The sequence below is a fragment of the Mus musculus genome, chromosome 10 (genome assembly GCF_000001635.26).
Source record: "Mus musculus strain C57BL/6J chromosome 10, GRCm38.p6 C57BL/6J".
Classification (NCBI taxonomy): Eukaryota; Metazoa; Chordata; class Mammalia; order Rodentia; family Muridae; genus Mus; species Mus musculus.
Genome location: NC_000076.6, coordinates 3,441,917 through 3,468,453, shown reverse-complemented (window position 1 = coordinate 3,468,453; position 26,537 = coordinate 3,441,917). Strand labels below are relative to the sequence as shown.

Sequence of the window (26,537 nt, the reverse complement as noted above, 5' to 3'; positions counted from 1 at the left end):
GAGACTTTTGAAGACAGACAAATGTATTTTGCATTATGCTATGGCTAGGTATGCCTCCCCTCCCCCACCATAGATTTATATGTTTGAACCAGCCTATGGGGGTCAGAGAGCAGAATGTGGTGGATTGAATCTGTTTGTCCCAGGGATTGGCACTATTAGGAGCTGTGGCCCTGTTGGAGTAGGCGTGGTCTTGTTGGAGGAAGTGTGTGACTCTCAGGGTCGGCTTTGAGACCCTCCTCCTAGCTGCCTGGAAGTCAGCCTTCTCCTGGTTCTCTTTGGAATAAGATGTAGAACTCTCAGCTCCTTCTCTAGCACAATGCCTGCCTAGATGCTGCCATGCTTCCTGCCTTGATGATAATGGACTGGACCCCTGAACCCATAAGCTAGTCCCAATTGAACATTGTCCTTTATAAGAGTTGCCTTGATCATGGTGTCTCTTCACAGTAGGGGAAGCCCTAACTAAGGCAGTGAGCTAGACAGGATGCTGGATAGTGGATAGAAGCAGTAATGAAGCAGAATGTTGGGCTGGCGAGATGGCTCAGTGGGTAAGAGCACCCGACTGCTCTTCCGAAGGTCCAGAGTTCAAATCCCAGCGACCACATGGTGGCTCACGACCATCTGTAACAAGAACTGACTCCCTCTTCTGGTGTGTCTGAAGACAGCTACAGTGTACTTACATATAATAAATAATAAATAAATCTTAAAAAAACAAAAAACAAAAACAAAAAATAAAATAAAATGAAGCAGAATGTTTACTGTTGAGAACCTGTGGAAAGAATTGATCACGGGAGGAAAAGGAAAGTCAATACTCACGCCTGTAGTAGGCAGCATATACTTTCAAGACTTGGAAGATGGGGAGGCTGGCCAGGCTTTCTTTTGGGCAGATGGTATTCATTCCTAGAACAGCATCATGGAGAGAAGGTGTATCCACAGAAAGAAAGTGGAAAAGTGGACATTGGAGGATGAGGTAGGTAAGGAAGGAAGGAAGAAAGGAAGGAAGGGGAAAGGAAGGAAAGAAAGAAGGAAGGACAGCAGGAAATCCAATCAAGTTGAGTTCTGAGGCATGGAACAGGCCCCCAAGCTCCACCCGACCTGTTCTTGGGATATGGTTTCCAGTATGGCTCTCGGCTCCAAGGCTTTTGGCTCTGGTTTCTTATCTGCATTAGCTGTCGACATTCTCATGATGTGAAGGCAGTGTGGGTCCCCTCTTACTCAGCCATTCACGTGTCTCTGAATGCCTCACTGTTTTTCTATTGGGTCACAGTCTCTATGTTGTTCTTCCTCCATCATTCTCACTCTTTCTCTTCCTTCCTGATCTCTCTTCCATGACCATAATGTATTTTTCTCAGTTTTCAATTGCTTGAGGATCCTATAGATCTACTTGAACTAAAACTTTACTTTATTTATTTATTTATTTATTTAGGTAAAATGAGATGGGTGAACTGTATTTTCATCTCTAAAGGAAACAAACGTGTGCTTGAAACAGAAAATCAGATTCAAGGGAGGACCTTTGAGTAAGTAATGCTCCTCAGAAAACTATGCTGGGTACCAAGGTGATTATTTGCTGCTACCAAACCACAGTGAAAAACAATAAGTCATTTCCCCACAACCAGGTGTGACAGAGACGGTGTCCAGTTACCACCATGACCAGTCATTTAGGAATTTGACAAGAACTGATCTGGTCACACCAGATTTTTCCCTGAGCTCAAATTCTGTTTGGTCTTTAATAGCTGATGAACCATGACCCAGCAAACAAATGGTTTCCTGAGCTTACTATTCTTAAACTGCAAGTGAAGACAGATTATTCATATTATGTAGGCACATATGCTCTTATACATATGTGGTACCTGTACAGTTGACAAGAATCCTTCCACACGATATACCTGAAGAAGCTTACAGCACACACTCAACTCCATCCCATACCAGTGTAGCCAAACCCTCTGATGTCAGATCGACATTTTCAGTTTCTGCACACATGAGCAAGCTTGTGGTTTTGTCTTTCTCTGCCTGCTTTGGCTCAGTATAATGCCTTGCACTTCTGTCCATTTTGTGGCATAAGTCAAGATCTTATTCTTTGTTGCCTGTTGACAGACATGTTGGTTACTCATGTCTTAGCTGTTGCAAAACAGTGCTGATTTCAGCTCCTTTCGGTACATACCCTGGGGTGAGTCAGCTGGATTATAAAGTAAATATATTTTTAGCTTTGTTATTTTAAAAAGAAAGATTCACAGCAAAATTTCTATGTGCCTGTGTTGTTTTAAGCTTCTCACGTGATTTAACTATATACTCAGATCTAGGGTTCAGATCCTAGAACCAACACCCTAGCTGGGGAGAAAAGTGTTTTCTGGAAGAATTGTCAACACTTGCCAACCTTTTTTATAAGCCAGGCATAGGCATGGATGCTAAGTTACATTCCACTCCCCAGACTGAGGATCTCAGGGCCTAGTCTGATAGACACACACATGGGCAAGCAGTCGTAACATTGCAGATACATTGTCGTGATGGAGTACATGATGCACCATGTATGAACCCTCTGGAGGTCTGGGGAAATCTATTCCAGCTCTCTCTCAACAGAGCCTCAACAGAGGTGGAGAGGATGGTTTAGGCTCAGGTAAAATATTTTACAAACCTCTCATGAGAAAACCATAGGGGATAGTTCAGAAAACCTAAGAACTCAAGAGCAAAGAACAGAAGCAAAAGTTGAAGCAATGAGGCAAGGACCAGTACTTCCTAGGGAATGATAAGGCGTCAGCTTTTAGGAAAAGAGAAATGACTGGAGCATTCTGACTCCTGGATAGGAACAGCAGAAAGAGTTAAGCCTGGACACGGAAAAGCCCATTCTAAGATGGCTGTAGCAATCTAGCGAGGCTCTCCATGGACAGACTTACTAGGTATTAGATAAGCTAGGTGACTCGGTTTTAGGGAAGGATAGGGACCAAGATTTGGCCCAGCATCTACCAGGATCACCCAGGAAATCTGGTGATGCCACTGAGCAAGGGCAGGAAGGAAGGCCAGAGTGTATACAAATGGGATGAGGGATTTTGAGGGCAGGGAAACAAACTCCTTCATCTTCATCACTTGGGCTGGTGAATCCTGGTAGAAATCCTGCACCTATCCCATTTCCCTGGCTCTTACCATGCATGGCAGTCTATTAATACCTGAAATGCTTTAGTAATTTGAGATCTTTTTATAGGTTTCTCTCCAGTGGGAAAGGAAAGTTTTACTGAAGTGAATAGAGTACAGCTTGGGAGAGAGTTGAAATAGGAGCAAGCAGTGCTGAACACACAATGTTCATCTTATTTTTTTCTTAATTCAAGAACATGGCTGGGTCCTCTGATGAAAAGCATCAGGATTAAATACTCGCACGTACTTGGGCAATAAGAGGCTAGCTCCACGGGTGCTTGGGATTCCCATCTGCAGAGAACATATCAAACACCCTCCCCCCCAGTATGTTCTACTGACATACACAAAAACAAGCTTGTAAGCAGCTCCCTTTATTTGAGTAAATAGCTTGTAAATAAATCATTGGTAAACATTACAAAATTAAATACATTTTCAAAAGCTTGCCAGTATACGGAAAATTCACAAACATAGTTCTTTTAAAAAATAAAATATGTTCAAAGCACCCTTGATATAAATTGCCTGGTCCCTGTTTTCAGACAGGGCCACCTGGAGACTTCTCACGGCAGGCAGGGTTTCCAGGGGGAGGCAGCAGGGGCTTCCTGGAAGGAAGGAAGGAAGGAAGGAAGGAAGGAAGGAAGGTAGGGCTTTTACTCAACTTTTACCCTGCCTACATCCCATATGAATTTTAATTCTACTCAAAGAGCTGGTATGTAGCTGTAGGGTTAGGGTAGGTCATCAGACCTAGCTCCTAACATGGAAATCAAGGTCACAATCAGGACCATGAACCACTGAGAGAAACCAGAGATGAAACCAGACTTCTAAACCAACAAAGGTCTTGAGGGGTCTTCCATCTCTACATTTCGCAACACTCAGTTCACACTTCTGGACTGATGGTACTGGCACAGAAGAGGCCAGAATCTGCTTCTAAAAAGGAAGCTCAACCCATTGGTTTCCTTTTGACCTGCTTTCATGGACAAAGCTAATACAGTGTATTACACTGAAAGCAGAGAACATGTTGCTACCTGGGGCTTCCTTTTCTGATTGCAAAACTGTGTTCAAAAAGTGTAGGTATTTCTTTATCAATCAGGCTGGTTTTCAAAATTAAGAGTTCATACAACTTTAAAAAACCACAATGAGGCAATAAGTACATGACCTGGCAAAGCATCTCAACCAATGAAATAATAAAATTTATGAATTAAGCCCTTGACCAACTCAACACATATGCAGTATGGCTCATTGTAATGACAAACACACTGAATTCTTTCACTTTGTTGCAGAAAGTGGATGCTGAAGGTGGACGACATTTGTCTGAAGAATGTCTGGAGACCTTTTGAAAGCACGTGTGTTGTGACCACATCTAATAGGGAAGCACAGGCTTATTTCATGAACCTGATACAAAGCTCACATCTCTAGTTTTAACTTAGTGTCTGTAGATATATACAAGCATGAGATAGCTTTGACATTGAAGTCAAATTTACAACTTAAAACGTCTTACCAAACTGACCATAAGAAAACCATCTTCCCTGTATTGTGAGATCCTAAATTACAGCCGAGTCCTGACAGAAAACACACCTGGCCTTGTCCATCCTTGTGGATGTACCTGCTTTGATAGTTCTTGGTTGGGCTACAGTCCAAGTTGTAGTAGCTTTGCCATTAAAATATTACAGTAATGAAAACCCTTTAAAAACAACAAAAGAAGAAACACTTTTGAATAAATGTCTACCCCCCAACACACACACATACACACCAAAAAATGTTGTTGTAAAAGACAACTATGGTTATTTTTTTTTTTTAAGAAAAGTATCTGTGGGGTCCAAATCCCAGGTTGCTTTCTTCATCGCCGAGAGAATTTTACCCTGTAGTGAAATCATACGCTCTTCTTCTGCGGAGGGCTCAGCTTCCTCATGCCTCTTATCCGGGAGAGCAGCTCTCTGATGAATTCCTAAAAAGACATCAAGGAAGTCAGTACAAGGGGCCACATTATTAAAGCCTGGGCTTGAGAATGTGCCCAGAGTAACTGATTTCAGCTGAAGTTAATGAATGCCCTTGTATGTGTTAAACTCCAATGTAAAATGAGAAAGGGATTTTAGGAAAACAGGAAATGCTTAAACTTCCCAGCCCAAGCTTTCTTGCTCTTCCCTCTGGGGGGATAGATCCAGGTCACTGTCACCTACAGATATCCTTTACGTGGACTCACCAGCTATGTTTGACTTCCATGCTCAGTCTTACAATGTGTATACACAACATATGGACATCTTGTCGATCCTACAAAGGGCCAGTCTAGAGTCTAAGATTCTATCCGATTCAAGCAGGCTGCAGATGTCCCTAGACTTCACCTGGATCAGCAAAGCTAGGCCTCTGGTTCTCACAGCCAAGTATCAAATCTACCCATGGGATTTAATCCCAGACTGTTGGACTCACCCCAGTTCAGTGCATGAGTATAGAAAGTTACAAGGTGCCTTCTGGACAACCTTCAAAGTTAGGCTGATGCTGCTGACATGTTGCTTAAACTGTAGACAATCTCACATGGAGAAAGTCATGCAACAGAAAGTGGCATTTGTGAGATATTCATCAACAGTATAAGGTTTTCATGCATACAACTCCCAAGAAGAATGCAGTCATTTATGTATTAAATCCAAAGCATTCCTATTGGCACTTGCCCACAATGTGTTACATGACCTCACTGCATCTTTGGTTCAGAACACACAACATGTACACCTTGAACTGTGCAAGGTGATCATGCAGAAACAACACTCTTGGCCCAGATGGGCAACCACTACATTGTAGTGGTTTTCCTGCACTTGCTAAGTTTTCTGACATCATGGAACATAATGGTTCAAATATGAAAAAAAATGACTTTTAATATTTTCTACTATCCAACATAGAAGTATCAAATTAGTATATTCTTGTACTATATAGTAAAGCTTTGACTTTTTTTTTTAAATGCTACTTACTTTAGTTTTATACCCCCACCCCCACCCCCCACACACACATAATCATTTTGTTGGGTTTGGGGCAGAACTTCTACAAATTTTTGAAATGACTCTAAACATATGTCTTCCATTTTGTACTAAGTATTTCTATGAAGTGTCTGTATTTGCATACTGATCAATTCGATGGTACTCCACCTCTGGGTTGTGACTCCCTCAGGAGTCCAAAGGCCATAAGAAAACACAGATATTTATATTACAATTTATAATAGTAGGAAAATTATAGTTATGAAGCAGCAACAAAGATAATTTTGTGGCTAAAGGTCACCACAACATGAGCTGTATCAAAGCGTCACAGCATAGAAAGATTGACAACCACTGAGTCACATCAACTGATTCTGGGGAAAAATATTGCAATACTCTCATCCTGAAGTCGCAAACATGTAACCAGATTTACCTCTTCATGTAAAAATAAATGTACATTGTTAGCATAAACTTTTGTTCCTGCTTTAAAAAGTGGTAAAACTACATGTGTAACAAAGAATTGGTTTAGAATATTTATTTGTAATTTATAAATGCCTTTATTGTCATTGAGTTTTTTGTTTGTACTCTTGCTTTATATATCTATATATTATAGTTGTGTAAAATTTTCTAAGGCAAATACATTGTGTGCATGTATGAGATTATCAAAGAATAAATACAAATACTATGCTAATTAAAGAGATATTCTTGTATGGAAAGGTTCTGCTCAGAGAGGAAGTTTCAGCAGCCTTGTTCTAGAGCATGCCTATAATCTTTGGGATTTTATTTTCCTTTATAAATCATACAAACAAACAAAACCAAAACACATTGGATGTTAGCAGTTAGTACCTGCACACACCTGCATTAAAACTCACAGAGTAAATTCCTGCTATGGACATTCTTCTCTCTTCTATTCAAATCTAAATTTATTTACAGAGAAATGTTTGGGAGACTTACTAGTTTCCTGATATTTATTCATTTAATCATCCATGCTTGATGCACTTAGAGTTGGGATGAAAACCGGCACATCATTCATGGTAGGCAAGCACTCCAGAAACTAAGCTGTGTGGCCAATCTTAGCGGTTTGCTGATGGACCAGAGACCAGAGACTGAGAGCTAATCTACAATTTCTATCTTGTACCACTAAGGAGCTGCCATTTTTGCCTTGTAGTTTTAAATGTTCAGCTGCAATCAAAGTCATACTTATTAAGTAATTACTATCTTTTCCTGTTTTATATTTGTAAAGACAAAGCTGGTAGCCAACTGGACTTTCTGGCCAGTGAGGAAAGACAGAATGAAGGGTCATACCAGGGCCAATGGAGAACAGACATGGATAAACTGGTCTTATGGAAGTATCATGGTTTAATTATGTGGCGACCTTCCAAAAACTGGCTCTCTGGTTCTCTCCTTCTGCCAACTACCCCCTGCAGTCATAAGCTACCCAGGCTCTGTGAGCCATGCACCCTTCTCTAGCCCTAAACCATTATAAGCTTTATGTTGCTCACCACTACCACAATTTAATTTTAACAGTCTTTGCTAGCATAAAAGTAATATGTGCAAATTTTGCTTAAATATTTGGAAAATACAAACTCCTTAGAATTAGCCACACTGAACAGATTTGCTGGTATGAACATTTTTCTTAGCTACTTTGATCACACTGTCTGAGCCTTCTTATCTGCTTGACATTGTATGTCAAGCTTTCCCCTACTACATGAAAATCTTTCTATGTACGTGGATGGCTACATAGTACTTTTTCTACCAGCATTATCACTACTGAATTCCCCAGCACTAGACTCTTAGATGCTTTGGGTTTTCCAAGTTATGAACAACAGTACAACTGAAACCTGTATGTTTCAATAATTCTCCTCAATCTACATAATGCCTTTTGGAGGCTGGTTCACAACTTGGTCAGATAAGTCACACATCTTATTCCCTACCATCCTTGACATAGACAGTAGAAGAGTATGATAGAAGCCCTAATTTAATTTTTAGTACACCTATCTTAACTAACTTAAAGAATTTTCATGGATAAAATAACATTTTTTTCCCATTTATATGAATGTTAATTTCGAAAACCTAAGTTTCTCAATGTCCACTTTACTATGTGACTTAAGCAGCCTATAGGATTTGACACATTCAGTTTTTGTTTCACTATTTTGGAAATTGTTATGCAAATAATTGTTGTGTATGCAAATGTCATGCAAATGACCAGCAGGAGTCAAGTATTACATTTCAAATTTCCTCTTTTGATAAAATCCAAGGTCAGAATCAGAAACCTTGTTATTTATTTCATGAAAATGTTTGATAATTTTGTATTGTGGTAATAAGACTTTCACAAAGATAAAAACCACACAAGGAATAGCAAAATGGATTAAATATGTGTGTGTTTGTGTATGTGTGCGTTATACCAAAGCAAACATATATAGATCAAAGGACAACCTTGTGGGGTTGGTTCTTTCCCTCCACTGAGTGGTTCCAGGGAACAAACTCAGATAGTCAGGCTTGGAAGCAAGTGCCTTTATCCTCTGAGCCACCATGCCAAACCCTCTATTTAATTTTATAGAAACATAACCTTATGTCTATAGTCTAATATACTGTCTGTGCATGTGATCACTAATCTTGGTGGTCCATCAATTTGACTACATCTGGAATCAACTAAAACCCAAATTGCTAGGCACACATTCAAGGGATTTCCTTAATCAGAGTATATTATATCTGAGCTACGCTTTCTAGTGCAGTCCACATGAAAGACCACAGAAGGAGACCTTTGCTTTTGCCTGCTTTCCTTCACTCTCTTTGGCAAGTTCATCTCCCCTGTTGCTGTGGCCATTATTAAATCCAGCATCTTCATGATTCCAGCATGGACTGGAAAACATTAGCTATCTAGGAACTCTCTGGGACTCCAACACCAGGTTAGGACTGTTGAGATATCAGCATTGTTGACTGAACAGCTACTGAATCCCCTGGCCATCCCATTGTGACAGCCACCTTTGCAATAACTGACTGTATCCTGTAGACCAGTCTAACAATGCCTCTTTTTTTTTTTTAATATAGGTCCTATTAGTCTGTTCATTTAGAGAATTCTGACTAACACAATATACATAAACGCTTGTTTATATTATTAGTTAAATTTGCATATTTGGGTTTGTGAAAAGCATCAAGATCAGTATGTAGTCCCCATACAGAAATGTGGCCATGACACTTGCCCAGAAGGATTCAGTTTATTTCCCAATGATTCTCCAGGAAGACTCAAGGATTTCTAGTCAAGAATACTTTGGTGGCTGCAAGTTTGTTTCCCAGGGCACTTTGGGCCAGTGACAATGTATCCCATTTATTTCCAAAACTCAGCCTTGGGCTAAGGACATAGATTTAGTCAGAGGAGGGCTGTCCTTTGAGAAAGCAACCTCTGTTCTGAGATATGAATTAATTGGCCAGCTTTGAGGAGGCTTGGTAGGGCTTGCTGACAGTGCAAGTACAAAGACCTTCAGACAAACAAGGCAGGGGATGGATGTCCCTGGCCTAGAAGGCCAGAGTGAGGAGGTAGGAAACTACTGGAGGTCATAGGGCCAGACAGGACCTAGTGGGCCACATAGCAGAGATTTGTCTTTGCCTTGGAAAGCCACGGGAGGCCCTGAATCATAGAACAGTGTGATTACATTTGCATCCATTTCCAAGGCAGAGCCAACAGACCCTGCTGCTCAACTGAGCATTTGAGTAGGAAGCAGTAAGGAGGGGAAACAAGAGAGAAAGTCGCCATTCCTCAGCAACTAGCCAACAAGGGGATGCTATTGGCTGAGAATAGGGACAAACTGGAGGGGAAGAAGTAGGTTTGGAATGAGATGACAAGATGAATGTGATGTGGAACTTCAGCTTATGCATGCAGATGTGACAATGGCCCTCAGCAGCCTTCCCATCAGTGACTTTCAACTTCAACACAAAGCAAATGGCCATTATGGAGCCACAGAGACAGATGACTAAAACAACGTTTCACTGGTGGAATACAACCCATGCTACCTGTGATGGTTTGTATATTCTTGGACCAGGGAGTGAAACCATTTGGAGGTGTGACCTTGTTGGTATAGATGTGACCTGGTTGAAGTGGTGTGTCACTGTGGGTTTGGCCTTAAGACTCACCCCAGTTGCCTGGAAGTCAGTCGTCCACTAGCAGCCTTTGGATGACAATGTAGAACTCTCAGCTCTGCCTGCACCATATCTGCCTGGATACTGCCATGCTCCCACCTTGATGATAATGGACTGAACCTCTGAACCTGTAAGCCAGCCCCAATTAAATGTTGTTTTTATAAGACTTGCCTTGGTCATGGTGTCTGTTCACAGCAGTAAAACCCTGACTAAGACAGAAGTTGGTACCAGGGACTGGCGTATTGCTATGATAAGCCTGACCATGCTTTTATTTGAAAGAATGTGGATTTTTGGACTTTGGATTTGGAACTCAGTGGAATGCTTTAAATGGGGCTTAATGGGTCATACTAGTAGGAATATGGAAGACTTTGTTGCTGGGAGTAATTTGAACTGTTTTGACCTAGCCCAAGAGATTTCAAAGGAGAAGACTTTCAGTATGTGGCATAAAGACTGTTTTTTGTGGTATTTTGGTGAAGAATGTGGCTACTTTTTGCCTTTGTCTGAAAAGTCTGCCTGAGGCTAAGGTGAAGAGACTTGGATTAATTGCATTAATTGCATTGACAAAGGAAGTTTCAAAAAAGCCCAGCAGAGACTTTGTTTTCTGATTAGGTCTCACAAGGAGAAGTTTGAACAAGCATAGCAAGCTTAGAAAGGCAAAATATAAAATATATAGTTCGAGTATTAAAGGTATACCAAGAAGTGAAATAGAGCAAAATCCTGTGTTCTAGGATATAACAGATTAAGGGAGTGAGACCGTGGGGCAAGATCCTACCCAGCTGAATTTAGAGCCAGGCATGGTGGTAATCCCATGAGACAGGCATGCTGATCTCTGCATTCAAGGTCAATCTACAGAGCAAGATCCAGGATAGCTAAGCTTAAGCAGTGAAGGATTTGGAGAACAGAAAGCCAGTGATAATGTAATAGTACAAGGGGATCATGTTCTAGTTCCTGTAAGCAGCAGAACTCGGCAGCTTCAGCCATGTGGCTCTGGCTCTAGAGTTAAGAATAGAAGGAACTACTGGGACAATTGATGCTGGTTAGCTAGAGCTAAGACATTAGCAATGATTAAGAAGAGACCAGTATCATTGAGGTGACATCTTCTGAGAAGTGTTTTCTGAGAGCACAGAGGCTGTGTTCCAAGATAGCCAAGGTTGTACCTCGTGCTGCAGCTGGACTTGGTAATGTGTAAGAGTCACCCAGGTGGTACTGGTTTTGAAGGCATGAAGCTGTCATGAAGAACAGCTGAGACTTGGCACTGTGAGAGGTCATGGAAGGCCATTGGAGAAGGTGTAGCCTCATCTGTAGTTGATGGCCCAGGACTGAAGGGGTCGGGCAAAGGATTTGGTGCTTGGCACCATGAAGAGAGTCTATGAGAGGCTATTGGTGAAGCCTAGTTGGAGTGTAACAACCCCAGGGTATTGGAGATGTCAGTACCATGGGATGATCACCAAGAACAGCAGCCATAGTGGAGTGGATCAACCTGAGCTTAGAGTGCTACTGAGGGCAGAGCTGGAGAAGTGATGCCAGCCCTTAGGAGGAGTCCAAAAGATCAAGTGGAATCCCAAACACTGAAACAAGAAGCTATAACATTGAAATTGCCTTGGAGACTCAAAGATGTTAAAGATGCCAGAGCCATGGGATACATGCTGAGGGAAGCTGCTAACGGGGAGTGAAACTAGCCCAGGAGAAAGCAGTTTGTTGCAGTCAACAAAGATGAAAAAAGGAGTGGAGATCTGAAGACTGCTTTGACATCAGCCATGGAGATGCAGAGTTTGGAGTTTGCCCAGCTGGTTTCCTGCCTTGCTTTGGGGATCACAGTTAATTAAGTTGAATGAATCTCTGAAGAGCCCTTGAACTTTGAACTTTAACATTGTTGAGACTGCTATAGACTATGAGGACTTTAACAGTTGCACTAAATGCATTTGCATTATGCTATGTTTAAATATGGCCCCTATAGACTCATGTTTTTGAACAAGTCTATGGGGGCCAGGGAGTGGAATGTGGTGGTTTGTATATTCTTCGACCAGGGGGTGGCACCATTTGGGGGTGTGGCACCATTTGGGGGTGTGGCCTTGTTGAAATAGTTGTGACCTGGTTGGAGTAGGTGTGTTACTGTGGGTGTGGGCTTAAGACTCTCATCCCAGTTGCCTGGAAGTCAGTCTTCCACTAGCAGCCTTTGGATGAAGACGTAGAACTCTCAGCTCTGCCTGTGCCATGCCTGCCTGGATACTGCCAAGCTCCCACCTTGATGATAATGGACTGAACCTCTGAACCTGTGAGCCAGCCCCAATTAAATGTTGTTTTTATAAGACTTGCCTTGGTCATGGTGTCTGTTCTCAGCAGTAAAACCCTGACTAAGACACTACACCACACAAATAGAGGTCAAAACTAGCTAATAGGTTCATACCTAGGGTTTGTGAATAAAGCATCTCAGACCCACACTGTTCATTCAGTATAGTGCCCCGAGTGCATGTGGCTACTGAAATTTCTTAAACTAAGTAAAATGTAAAATACTTGTTGATGGTCACACTGGCCACACTTTAAGGAACACACAGTCATATGGATACCAGACAGCACAATGCAGTCAATAATATTTACATTATTGTACCAAAATAATAATATAATATTATACTATTATACCAGAAGAGTCTATGAGTTGGTGCAGACAATGGTGCATTAAGCTGCAGGGTTGGATGGGGAAATCTTGGAGATGACTGTAAGCACAGGAAAGTAGACAGAAGAACAAGGCTGGAGGCTACGTGACAAGGGAGGACAGATGGCAGAGATGGGGCCACAAGAGGTAGGAGCTGGAAGCAGACAGAAACCAGTGAAGGAGCCTAGAGCATACTTCCAAAAGTCCTATGCTAATAAATAAAATAAAGTCCTATGCTAAACAAACAAACAAACAAACAACAACAACAAAAACCAAAACAGGTTGGGTAAACAAAAGACATAGTCAACTCTATTTATATGTCTCATCTTTATAACAATACCACACTGTCTCTGCAAATACAGTCTGCAAGTCCTGATGATATTAGGTAATGTCATTCTGTTAATTTTAGCAACTTTTCTCTAAATGCTTGCGGTCATTATAAGTCCCTTAACCTACCTTAAGAATTTTAGAATAAGATCATGTGTCTATACTCAAAAAGCTTGTTCAGATTTGTGGTTGTGATTGCATTATTTTGTTATAGGAAAACTGACACTTTAGCAATAAGTCTTCTCACCCAGGAACTGTGTGTGCCCCTGCTTCTCTTGAGTTTTTATTAAACTCAGCAACATTTTACCTATTCCAGCATAGAGATTGCACAGCTTGGATTGTGTCTGCAGGTATTTAATACTGCCAATGTTACTATGAACAGCATATTGTTATTTACACATGTTTGCTGATATTGTGTAGCATCATAATAGATTTTCTTTTTTTATTTTTATGGTAACTATTTACTTCTATTTTATGTTTGAGGAAATAGCTCAGTTATTATTCAAAGCTGTATGCTTTCTTACAAAAGCCAGGGCAAATTAAGGACTCTGTACAAATCTTACTCACTGTATTAGAGTCGGTAATAAACTCATCACACATTCTGTTTAAAACCACTAGAATTACATTTTACCTTCACTGTGGGGTAGAGCAGAAACATGACATACGGTAAAGAGGAAGTTGGAAGACTATCTGTGAGAATTGATCTTCTCCCTTCTCCACGTGGATCCTGAAGACTGAACTCAGATTGTCAGGCTTGCTTGCAAGCACCTCTAGCTACCAAGCCATTTAGCTGGCCTGGTCACATATTCTTTTAACTGTCTTTCTGGAGGAAGATTGAATTCGTTAGGAAAAAACACAACCATTGGATCCAAGCATAAAGCAGAGTGGAACAAAGAAGCCAAACCATTTACTCCAAACTGGGACAATAATTTGGAATTTATAGTCAAGTCTTTGTGAGAGTCCTGGCATGTGGGGAAAAGATGGCCATTTGTTCCCATTTTTTCTTAGAATGTGGTTTGAATGAGAATAGTTCCCAGAGACTCATGTATGCTCTGTCTCTAAATGGTGGAACTGTTTTTGGGGCCCATAGGCCCGTCTATTTGAATACTCTGTCCCTAAATGGCACGACTGTTTTGGGAAAGACTAGGACGTTTGCCCTGTTAGAAGATATGTGTCACTGGAGGGTGGCCTTAAGGTTTCTAAAACCCATTCCAGGCCCAGGCCCACCCTTTCTCTGCCTGCAACTTTCCAGTAAGATGTAAGTCTCAGCTGTTTCTCCAGAGCCATGTCTGCCTTCCACCACATTCAGTGGCATAAACACAATTAAATCCTTTCTTTTATAAGTTGCTTTGGTCATATTCTCTCTTCACAGCCATAGACAGTAACTAAGATAATCTATGCAAAAAAAGACTTTCCCCCATAATAGTCAGGGATGTGATCATGGCTATTCTCCAACAAAGTAGGAACTTCAAAGCGTAGAGAACTCAGATGCACGTAGTCTGGATGAGTAGGTGAGCTGACAGCAGGGGATATACTGCAATGTCAGAGAGTCACTAGGTCTAGGCTCCAGGCTCATCTCTGTCATATTGACTGATTCTAAATCTCAGTAGTTGAGATTTCAATAGATGCTTTCATAAGCACAGGCTAAAACGAGTGCCATTGTACTTTGGGAATCAGTGCTAGTACATATTATTTTTTTTTATCCCAGCTAGACACGATTCATTTTCTGTCATTAATAGAATTAGAATCAATTTTAGTTCCATTAGGCTTACCACACACTGTAAATTCCAAAATAAGAATCTCTCAGTGCCACCCAGCTCCTTATTGTAGCTAGTACTTAGTGTTTGTTCTTTCTTATCTACCAGGCTCCATCCTAAGCCCTTCACAAATATTTAGCTTTCTCAAGTCTGTGGACAAGGATCTCTACTGTACCAAACCAGAGAAGGCACTTGATTTGAGGAATGTGCCAAGAGCTTCTGTTGAAATCAAGATTTGTTTCAACTCTCGGGTCCTACACTATGCAATACTGCCTCTCAAATGAGTTCACACCCATCCCCAGTGCTAAGCATGAGAGGTGCAATTCCTCCATCCAATAGTCCACTTTTAGATCTTCAAGGTGAACTTTCCACCTTTACCCTAAGTTCTTTTATGATGTGTGTGTGTGTGTGTGTGTGTATGTGTGTGAGAGAGAATGTGTGTGTGTGTGTGTGTGTGTATGAGTGTATATGTATGTGTGTGAGTGTGTGTGAGAGTATATGTGTGTGTGGGTATGAATGTGTATGAGAGTGTGTATGTGTGTGTGAGTATGTGAGCGTATTGTGTGTGTATGTGAGTGTATGTGAGTGTGAGTATATGTGTGTATGTCCATGTATGTGAGTGTGTGTGTGAGAGTGTGTATATAAGAGTGTGTGAGTGTGTATGTGTACGAGTGTGTATGTGTACATGTGAGAGTGTGTGTGAGTGTATATGTGTGTGAGTGTGTGAGAGCATTGTGTATGTATGTGAGAGAGTGTGTATATGTGTGTGAGTGTATGTATATGAGAGTGTGTGTGAGTGTGTGTGACAACAATCAACAGGTGTCTACCTTCATTGCTTTCCACCTTATTTTTTGACTCAAGATCTCCACCTGATTCTAAAGTTTGCATGCTCAGCTAGCCTGGTTGCTTGGTGACCTCCTCCTGCCTCTGTCTTCCATCACTGGGACTATAGGGATAAACTCCTGTGCCCAGTTTTTTTTCCATGGGTGCTAAGAATTAACAGTCAAGGTCTTCATGTTTCTTTAGCAAGCACTTCACTCATCAAGCCATATCTCCATCCTTCTGTCCTCCCTTTTAAAACACAAGAGTGTGTGGAGTGGCTCTGCTCTGTTCTCTAGCCTTGTATCCTTGGACCCTGATCTAGGCAGGCCAGTATCTTTGGCCACAGACAGCCCCATTATCTACTTGCCATAGCTCCTAGTATTCCAGAAAGTCCTTGCTGCCTCACCTCCACATCACTTTCTAATAGCCCATGCCACACACTCATGTTTCATTTCCTATAACCCCTTCACTCCCTTGTTCTGACCCCAAGGGGCTTCCAAATACCATCCACTACTTAGTATATCCCTAGATGGGAGCTGAAGCCTCGTTCCCAAGCGTCGGTTAGCATTTGTGGTCACACACAGTTTCACAATGCAGTCTTATACAGGACCCCCTGGGCAACTTGATTCATATTTCACAGCCAGGCGTGAAACAGAGAGACTTCCCATTAATGCTCATCACATTTAATTTAATTCCCAAATGGATGCATCACCATCTGTTTACAGCTTGGAAGATTGATGGCAGAAATCAGGGAGGACCAAGAGTACAGTGCTTTATTTTTATACGATGGGTGATAGCGAGTGGAACATGGGATCTCCACTTTCCTGAAGGAAGTGATGTTGGATCTTGAAGAATGATTGCTGTGTCTAAATACTTGCCAGTGTGCGGCATCTGTGACCACAGGGGTCTGGGTTCAGCTGTCCCTTCCTGTCAGACATAGCTCTGCCTATCTCTTAACTCATTATCCACACTTGTAGAAAAACATAGAAACATTTGTCCTTCTACCTGGTTCTTGGATTGTCTCCTCTACTAAAGCAGTCAGCTCTTACAAAGCTCTATCCATCCATCTGAGGACCAGATGAGGAAAGCTCAGAGAAAAATGCATTATCTATTTTTTTAAAGTATAGAATAGAGTTTATTCAGGGCATGGGAAGGGGAGTTAAGAGGGTAGCAGAGGCAGAGAAAGGCAGAGAGAAGGAGAGAGTACAGAAATGGGGGCCGGCCATGGCCACATGGAGAGAGGGGGAAAGGGAATTGGGAGTAAGGGGGCAAGAGGCAAGAGAAAGGCAAGAGTGTAATAGGGTAACAGCTGCATTATCTATTAATTACTAATTAATTAGTTAGATTTTTTTTAAAGACAGAGTCATACCCAAACGTGCATTAAATTCACTGAGTAATTAAGAATGACCTTGAACTCCTGAGCCTCCTACCTTCCTCCACCTCCCTAATGCCGAGGTGACAGGCAAACAACACCAGTTTATATGGCACTGGGGAATCGATCCCAGGACTTCATTTATGCTAGGCAATCCCTCTGGCAACGGAGCCACCATCTCAGAACGACTTAAGACATGTTCTAACAAAGACAGTTGGCACAGTTTATTCCGCTGTAAGCACTGCTTGAACAGCAGCCTGAGATGGTGGTTTCTAGTTCAGAACACCTTCTGTGTGGTGTGAGGTAATTAGAAATGCATCACTTGACTCCCCCTGATATTGAAGGCCTTTCTGGTTACTTTTCTGTTACTATCATCTAACCAACCCCACTGTTGTCAAAGAACATATTTGTGTGACTTGAATCCCTGGCCATGTGAGATTTGCTTTATGGCTCATAGTATTTCTATATGGGCAAGCATTCTGTCTGCGCACATTTTATTTAAAAACACAGGCTGTTTTCCATCTCAGGAAATCACCAATGTCTTTATATGGCTTCCTCTCTGCTAAGCCCCATGCACTGAACACACTGAGAGAAAGGTTGCATTCGAGCTGCCTCCCACTGCACGCTTCAGGATCCCCATAGGAAAGCAAAAAGCCATTCAAGGCAATTCCCTACCCGCAAAGGATGTGACTTTTGTGATACTCAAAAGGGGAGATGCATTCTTTTGGGGACTTTAGTTCCCTGATGACATGGAGGAGTGATGACAGAGAGTGCTCCCTGGTGGGTGTGCATTCCGTACTAGGATCTGGTCCTGGATACAAGAGAGAAGAAAACTAAATGGTTGATATTCTACCTCACTATAAGTTACCAGACTGGAGTCATAAGGCAAATGTTTGAATGCAGGACTCTCGATACCATCTGAATTGGATAAATATGGGCTGACCCTGCACTTCACCCTAAGTTAACTCCATGGCAGATTTAGTCCTAAGTACTGAGCTATGTGGTAGAAGCAGCTGGAAATCCTGTTTTCCAGGGGGGGGGTCTTAGGCTGGGGATGAAGATACATGCATAGGTTCATTAAGGAGGCATGAGGCTCAGTGCTAAGAATGTCTGCATGCCCACTGCAGAGAGGAACGGCTCATGCCAGCTAGCACATAGTTCTATTCTCGTTCTTTCTCTCTCTCTCTCTCTCTCTCTCTCTCTCTCTCTCTCTCTCTGGTGACTGGGCAAAAGGGGTCATAGTTCCAAAGTTTCTTAAAGAGGACACACTTGTTGAATTTAAGGGCTGCAGAATCAAGACTGACCACTCTGGGGCATGGTAGTGCACCCTTTGACCCCAGCACCTGGGTGGGAGAAGGAGTTGGATCTGTATGAGTTCAACACTGGCCTGAGCTACCTAATGAGTTTTAAGCCAGCCAGAACTACATTGTGAGACCTTGTCTTACAATATTAAAAAAATTAAAAAAGGGAGGGATGGAGGGAGGAAGTGAAGGAGAGAGAGTGAGAGAGGAAGAGAGAGAGAGTGAGAGAGTGAGTATGTGTGAGAGAGAGAGAGGGAGGGGGAGAGAGGGAGAGGGGGAGGGGGAGAGGGAGAGGTTGCTCTGAAATAAGGTTCCCTATCCAATTCCCCCTTCTTTAAGAAACTTGTATTAGCCAGGCAGTGGTGGCACATACCTTTAATCCCAGCACTTGGGAGGCAGAGGCAGGCGGATTTCTGAGTTTGAGACCAGCCTGGTCTACAAAGTGAGTTCCAGAACAGCCAGGGCTACACAGAGAAACCCTGTCTCAACCCTCCCCCCCCACCCTCCCCGCAAAGAAACTTGTATTAGCTGTCCACCTCCCCATGGTTTTTAAGATCTGACCAGTCTAGTTTCTTAACTATTAAATGACTACTCTGACTAACTGACATAATTTTTAAAATTTACCTGAGCCATATTTCAAGATAAATTGTATATTTTATTTTTGGCTGCTTCGTCAGATTTTGCCCAAACAGTTCCAAAATACCACCCAGGAGATGCCTGGTATCACCTCAGAATCACCCTCCAGCTGTTCAGTTTGGCAATGAAGCAACAGGAGAGGGTGGGGCAAACTCCAGTCGAAGGAGACACCTTCTTGCTGCTTTTAATGCAGGAGACACACTTACCCCAGGAAACCAGGGTTTCCTGAAGACTGGAAAGTGAGTTGAGACACAAGAAACAGAAAACAGAAAAGAAAGACCCCAGGCTTTAACACAGGAGCCATTGAGGCAAATGCCTAGAAAAGCCATGGCGGTTATTCTAGCAGAGAAGAGTTGCTCTATACACACCGAGCAAGAAACAGTGCAGTTACACAGCCGGAAGAGGTGACTGCACTCCAGGATGGGCAGGTTCACTGTTGTGTGCCCTTGTGTACCCATGAATTCCAGTCTGAAATATTCCCTCTTGAAGGGAGCAAAGAATCTCATGTAAAGTACCAGGCTCTAGGTGAAGTGCCGACATTCACAAAATACTGCTCCAACATTACCTACGTGAGTAGTGACAATAGACAGAGGGAAGAGACTTGCCTACCAGCCAGTTGCTTGTAAGCTATGCTGGGTGCTCCTGAGCTGTCACTGTAAATCTCAATGACACAACTTCCTTTAAGCTTTATAAGCAACCCCAATAAAATCATAGGTTCCCTGTACTGGATGTGGGGGGCTCTTTGCTTTGCTGTTTCCTGTGCCCCACCACCAGGGGTAGTCAAACGTTTGTTTGTCTCCCCAGGAAAAGTCACACAACAACAGCTTACTCAGCATTCCTCCCTGTGAGTGGGAGAGAAGCTAATGAGTTGGTTGAAAGGATTAAACAAGTTCATACCTGATACAAGCTTCAGAAAAGCCAAATCATAGGAAATCTATACAAATGCTCACCCTTGTTACAACTGTTATCACTGTCATTGCCTGACTGTGAAGTGTTCCCTCAAAGGCTTCTATATGGACAGCGTGGTCCCGGTCAGTGAGACTGTTTCAGGGAGTGCTAGAGAGCTTAGGAGGTGGAGCTGAGCTGGAGGAATTAGCTCACAGGATGTCCTCTTCCTGGGCTTCCCTTCCCAGTAGCCATGATATGAAGAAGTTCTGCAACACACTTTTACTGCTCTGATGGCTCACCAAGAACACAAGGCTCAGTGCTTCAGCATGGAGAGAGACCTCTAAAAATGTGAGTGAAATGCATCACCCCACCCTGAGGTTGGATCAAAGCCACCATCTGTGTAATGCCACCATCACAATCAAGACTTCAGTACTAAAGTTTAAGACTGCTGCTAAAGTCCCGTCTGCTATGTTTTGATCCTGTCCTATGAAACTCATCTTGAATTTTACTCACTGTTGTGACAGAATGAAGAGATACTGTCCAAAGAGGTGAGTGTGCTGTGAGGTTCTAGGACGAATTAATGCCACAATCCCAAGAGTGGATTCATTATTTCAACAATGAATTAGTTATCTCGAAAGTGAATTAGTCACTGTGAATTAGTGAATTAGTGAGTTAGTGAGTTAGCAAGAGAATGGGCTGTCATAGAGGGACAAGCCCTCTCTTCTCCTGTGTGCTCTGGCTCTTCTGAGCGATGTCAACACATCAAAAAGGCCTATGTCAGAGTCCAGCCCAAACTCTTAGATATCCCATCTTCAAGACATTTGGACTATACTTGTTTTTCTGAGCATTCTAACAAAATAGAATAAAATGGACCATGTCGTAGTCTATAGAAATTCCCATACAGAGCACATTACATGAAGAAGATGTAACCCATTTCCCCTATAGTCCTGCATGGAAAGTTTGCAATGAAGCCAGCTGTAAATATGATGTCACCCATGAGAGACTCAGGGAGAAACACCTGTACAAATGTTTCCCTAGCAAGCCACCAGTGACCATGGATAAGTAGATGTCCCTCCCAGTAGACACAGGGGCTGCCATGAGAGGACCCACACTAGCTTCTCCCACTACATCTGAATGGAGGGCTACAGTTCCTCAGACTTGTGGAGAGCCGTGCCACGAGCAATCGCGTGTGTGCCGTGAGCAATTGCCATTATAAGATGACGCTGACGCCTAGTCACTGCCCATCTCGCGGAGTAGTAATGGGGTGATGGGTGAGCAACGAATCAGGAGCTGTCACGCCACATCAGGTGCTGAAATGTCACGCTGCGGGCTATATAAGCAGCGCCATTTTCCTGTTTCGGGGTCTTCCCTCCTGATAAGTAAGCAATAAAAGCTTTGCCGCAGAAGATTCCGGTTGTCCTGAGTGTGTTCTTGCCGGCGGGGACAAAAGCTCGGGATACAGACTCTTGCCTATTTTTTTCTCCTTCCACAGCCTGAAGGACTGTGGCTAACAAATCAGTCACTCCAAGCCACTTGGATCAAGTAACTTCCTCTCTCGAGAGGTTATAAGTGAGTGTGTTTGCTCTTTTTCGTGAAGAGCTTGAAGTGAATATGCAAATAATTCCGTCAGCAGCATTTCTCAACAGCTTACACACACACACACACACACACACACACACACACACACACACACACCACACACACACACACACACACACACACACCACACACACACACACACACACACACACACACACACACACACGCCACACACACACACACACACACACACACACACACACACCACACACATACACCACACACACACACACACACACACACACACACACACACACACACACACACACCAGCAGCAGCAAGCACCATAACCTCCCTTCCCCAGCTCTTTCCTTTAAACTTGAGCCTCGTGATGTCCCATGTTCTGGACTAAATGTGAATCTCCTACCCTCTTCTCCACCAAACTAGCTAGCTTCTGTTTAAAGCAACCCCCCAAATTTGTATTGTCAGTCAACACTTTTCCAAATGACCTTGAGTCCTCCCGCCACCCTCTTCCCTCTCAGGGCTATCTCTGTATCTAAGTCGTTTTATATTTCAGTTTGTTCTAAGCCTTTTCTTTCTCATGATGTGCACAGGTTGCTTGGCATTGTACCAGCAACCACATGGTGGCTCACAACCATCTTTAATGAGATCTGATGCCCTCTTCTGGTGTGTCTGAAGATAGCTACAGTGTACTTATATAATAAATAAATGAATGAATAAATAAACAAATCTTAAAAAAATGTGTTAAATTCACCTTCTAGGTTGGATGATGTTAGTCAAACAGCACATCTATTTTATTCCTGTGCAAATCCCTTTAGTCACTTACAAACGCTAAGTTGTACATGTACCAATTACTTTAAAATAAACTCCTGACTTAGGAAGTCATAGGAATAATGGCTGTGTAAAAAAAAAAAAATGTCTCCAGTGAAAAGTGGCTCCACGTAGAGAAAGTTTGAGGGGCCTGATGCCAGGCATACCAAGCATTTCCTGGACTGTCTGATTCAATCAATAGCAATATATTAGAAAGCTGGATCCCGATGTAGAGCAGTGGTTCTCCACCCGTGGGTCGTGACCTCTTTGGAAATGGAATGACCCTTTTACAGGGGTCACATATCAGATATCCTGATACTGGACATTATGATTCATAATAATATCAAAATTGCTGTTATGGAGTAGCAGCAAAAGTATTTTTATGGTTGCGGTAATCGTAGCATGGGGAACTATATTAAAGAGCCACACCAGTAGAAAGGTTGAGAAGTACTGACTTAGAGACTTTCCTGAGGTCATGAAACCACTGAGTAATCAGACCAGCATTCAAAGGTCGTGCTGATGTAAAGATATGAGGAACCAGGAATCACTACCTGGAACTTGGGGTAACCCATCTCTGTACCATGATGCTCAAGATGAGAACTTCCTTTTGTTAAGCAACCAAGTTAGGTATTTCAGTCTAATGATCAACAAAACTACTTAAAATATACAGGAAACAAAGAGCCATCTTCTAACTTTGAGATGTGGCAGAGAAAGGATGAAGGATGCACAAAATACTGCCCCCAGGAAGACTATATTGTGCTCTGAATATGAACCTACCTTCTGTTTTGCCCATTGCCTCTTCCCAACAATGTGGGCCCTATGTGTAGGGGAACTTGGTACCCTTGAGAAATGCATTACAGAACAGTGGGTGTTGGGAACAGCATGGGATAACACAGAGAGAGCCATACCTCACACTACACATGCACGTAAATAAAAGGAGGTATTGAATAGACGGTATAAAAAGTTAATGTTTAAACTGAAATACAATAAGACTATCTTTAGAACAACCGAGGCAGTAAATAATTTCATTTAAAAATATCTTACTTTTACTATTTTTAATTACATGTATGATGGGGTGCGTACATGTGGGTACAGGTGTCTGTGGAGGCCAGAGCATAGGTTCCTGGTAAGCTGGAGTTACAGGCAGTTGTGTGCTTCTCTGCATGGGTTCTGGGAACTGAACCCTGGTCCTCTGCAAGAGTGGGAAATATATTTAACCATTGGGCCATCTCTTCATCCCCACAAGCAACTTCTTAAATAAACTTAAGAAATTATTCATCATGAAAGATGTCATTGATAAACGTGACATTAAAACTTAAGATTTCTGTAGATAAAAGGCATTATAAGTCGAAATAAACTCTAGTCTGGATTGTTATCCTGGATATAAACATATATGAAGCACTCTCTAAAATCAATATTGAAGATGCCAACATAAATTGGAAACTTAAGGGCTCTTTGGAAAGTCGATTGGATAGTGTTTTGCTGGGGCAAACACGTGAAGGAATGTTTTGTTAAAGTAGACACAGAAGAGAGGATGTTCTGCTAAAACAAACACATGAAAGGACATGTGATTAAGGATTCTTTGCTAACAACACACATGTATTGGTCCACCTTGCGTTGTTCAGTTGAGCTGCATTTCTTGGGATGCCATAGAGAAAGCACCAAAAAAACTTTTGGTGGTATGCTAAAGTTTGTTGCCTCTTCCAAGGACTCAGACTGATTGGATGCATGTACTGAGGCAAGAATCATGCTGGGGCAAGAGACGTGGAGGACACATGCTGTTCAAAGGGTATAAATAGGATTCCATGTAGTGATGGAGGCAGATCTTGGCTTATTGGTACAGCTAGCTGTGCAAAGCTTGTGGGTCTTTGCTGATCTTTGCTTCCCTAAGAGAGACACAGATGAGAACTTCTCCTGGTGTTCCTCCTGGTCCTTCCTACTGACCCGAGCAGAGGCTGAGGCCTGGCTGTTTCTGCTAGGTAATGTCACCATTGTTGCTAACCAGACACTACTGAACTGGACTGCTAGTGTATCCGTAAAGTGTTTGCGAGTGAATAGAGCTGCCACTGCTAACCTGTAAACTGAACTGCCAATTTCCAGAAAACACAGATGAGAGTTTCTCCAAAGAACCTTTCTAAACAGGTTCACTTCTCCACTCTGTGCTCCCTCCATATGCTTTCTTTTCCACTACCTCTGGTGGGTGGTAGACTACAAGGGAGATGTGATGGTTTGTATATTCTTGGACCAGGGAGTGGCACCATTTGGGGGTGTGGCCTTGTTGGAATAGGTGTGACCTGGTTGGAATAGGTGTGTGACTGTGGGTGTGGGCTTAAAACTCTCATCCCAGTTGCCTGGAAGTCAGTCTTCCACTAGCAGCCTTTGGATGAAGATGTAGAACTCTCAGCTCTGCCTGCGCTATAACAGCGTGGATGCTGCCATGCTCTCACCTTGATGATAATGGACTGAACCTCTGAACCTGTAAACCAGCCCCAATTAAATGTTGTTTTTTATAAGACTTGCTTTGGTTATGGTGTCTGTTCACAGCAGTAAAACCCTAACTAAGACATGAGGTTAAAGCATTTAAGATTAAAAGTAAAGTTTGAAAAAAATTAAAGTTAGAGCAACATTCCAAAGAACCATGGACAAAAACCTGGATATGGAAATCCCTATAGAAACACACACACAAATACATACAACACACTGCTAGCTAAGAACACATATTCCACCTCAACCCTGCAAGACTCCAGTTCCACTAGCCAGCAGCCGTCAATGATCTATTGAAACAATGAGAATTCATTGGATTAGAAAAATTTTAAAAGTTCAATAATTTTAAACATTGCGAGATAATGAGGATGAAGGAAACTCACACACTTACTGGTGAGCATGGAGCAAGCCCAGACCTCACACCACCTCCTGCTATATTCCTTGAAGACATTCTTGTACATGAGACAATAGGTTCATAATAATATTTTTGTTCTCCATAATTAAAAGCTGAACAGAGCCCAAGCAGTTACCAGTAGAAGAGTGGGTAATTGCAGTAGAGATGGAAAGAGAGACCTGACTTCTGAAAGCTTTCCTCTGACCCCTCCATATGTATAGTGTCACACACAATAAAATGAGAAAAAAGAATGCTTTCCATGGCTGGCCAGATGTCTTGGCAGATGAAAGTGTTTGCTGAGTGAGCCTGTGACCTGAGTTTGAGCCTCAGAGTTGTCACATAAAAATGCTGGATGCATCGGTGTCAATATGTAGTCGTGGCACTCTTAGGGTGAAATGAGAGGCAGAGATCGGAGAAACAGCTTGACGATCACAGGCTAGCCAGCCTGAAACATGCAGAATAGTCTCTCATACCAGCATGAAAGACCTTGTCTAAGCAAGGTGGAAGGAGAGGGCCAACTCCTGAATACTGTCTTCTGACTTCTATACCAAGTGGGGGTGTCTTGCCACACAGTGGAGCCCCACACTAACAATACTAAATACAAATATGTTTGTCTTAGGTTTTCATTGCTCTGAACAGATACCATGACCAACACAACTGTTACAAGGACAGCATTTAATTGGAGCTGGCGTACAGGTTCAGAGGTTCAGTCCATTATCATCAAGGTGTGAGCATGGCAACGTCTAGGCAGGCATTGTACAGGAGATGCTGAGAGTTCTACATCTTTATCTGAAGGTTGCTACAAGACTGAATTCCAAGCAACTAGTACTAGGGTTTTAAAAACCACTCCCACAGCGACACACCTACTCCCAAAAGGCCACACCTCTTAACATTGCCACTCCCTAGGCCAAGCATATACAAACTGTCACAATGTTTTAAAAAGAATATTATATAGTAAAAGAAGACAAGGAAGGGTGAATAAATTACATAACTCATTGAATTAATACCAAAGTTAGGCAAAATAAGCAAGGTTAAAACAAAGTAAAGAAAACTTGCAAAATATTATTGTAAATTGAAAAAGAACCCAAAGCAACTTCTGTGTGTACTTGTAACCACCAGGTGGTCACAAAAGCCTGGCTCACCTTTGCTGGTTTGTCAAGACAAGACAATAGGAGAAGCTCTGCAAAGATCTGTAAAGAAGTATCTGAATGAATAAGTGGATGCACATAGCTGTGGCTTGGAAGTAAGGAAAGGGGTATTAGCAAGCCAGAGACATGGCTCTTCAGTGAAAAACACTTTTTGTTCTTGCAGAGGACCCA

The 26,537-nt window shown here is 42.3% G+C and overlaps 1 protein-coding gene across 4 annotated transcripts in view; it reads right to left on the bottom strand.

The window, feature by feature from the left end:
* Nucleotides 1–3,475: 3,475 nt before the first annotated feature.
* Ppp1r14c (protein phosphatase 1, regulatory inhibitor subunit 14C) overlaps nucleotides 3,476–26,537 on the bottom strand; it is a 99,005-nt gene continuing 75,943 nt past the window's right edge. For 3 of the 4 annotated variants that reach the window (XM_030245354.1, XM_006512490.4, XM_006512489.3), the window contains one exon: nucleotides 3,476–5,065. Coding sequence is in view for 2 of the 4 variants with exons in the window: in XM_006512489.3 (XP_006512552.1) it covers nucleotides 4,991–5,065 (75 nt within the window). In the remaining 2 variants the exon portion in view is untranslated. The remainder of the gene's footprint in view (nucleotides 5,066–26,537) is intronic. The other variant, NM_133485.2, reaches the window with a different exon arrangement.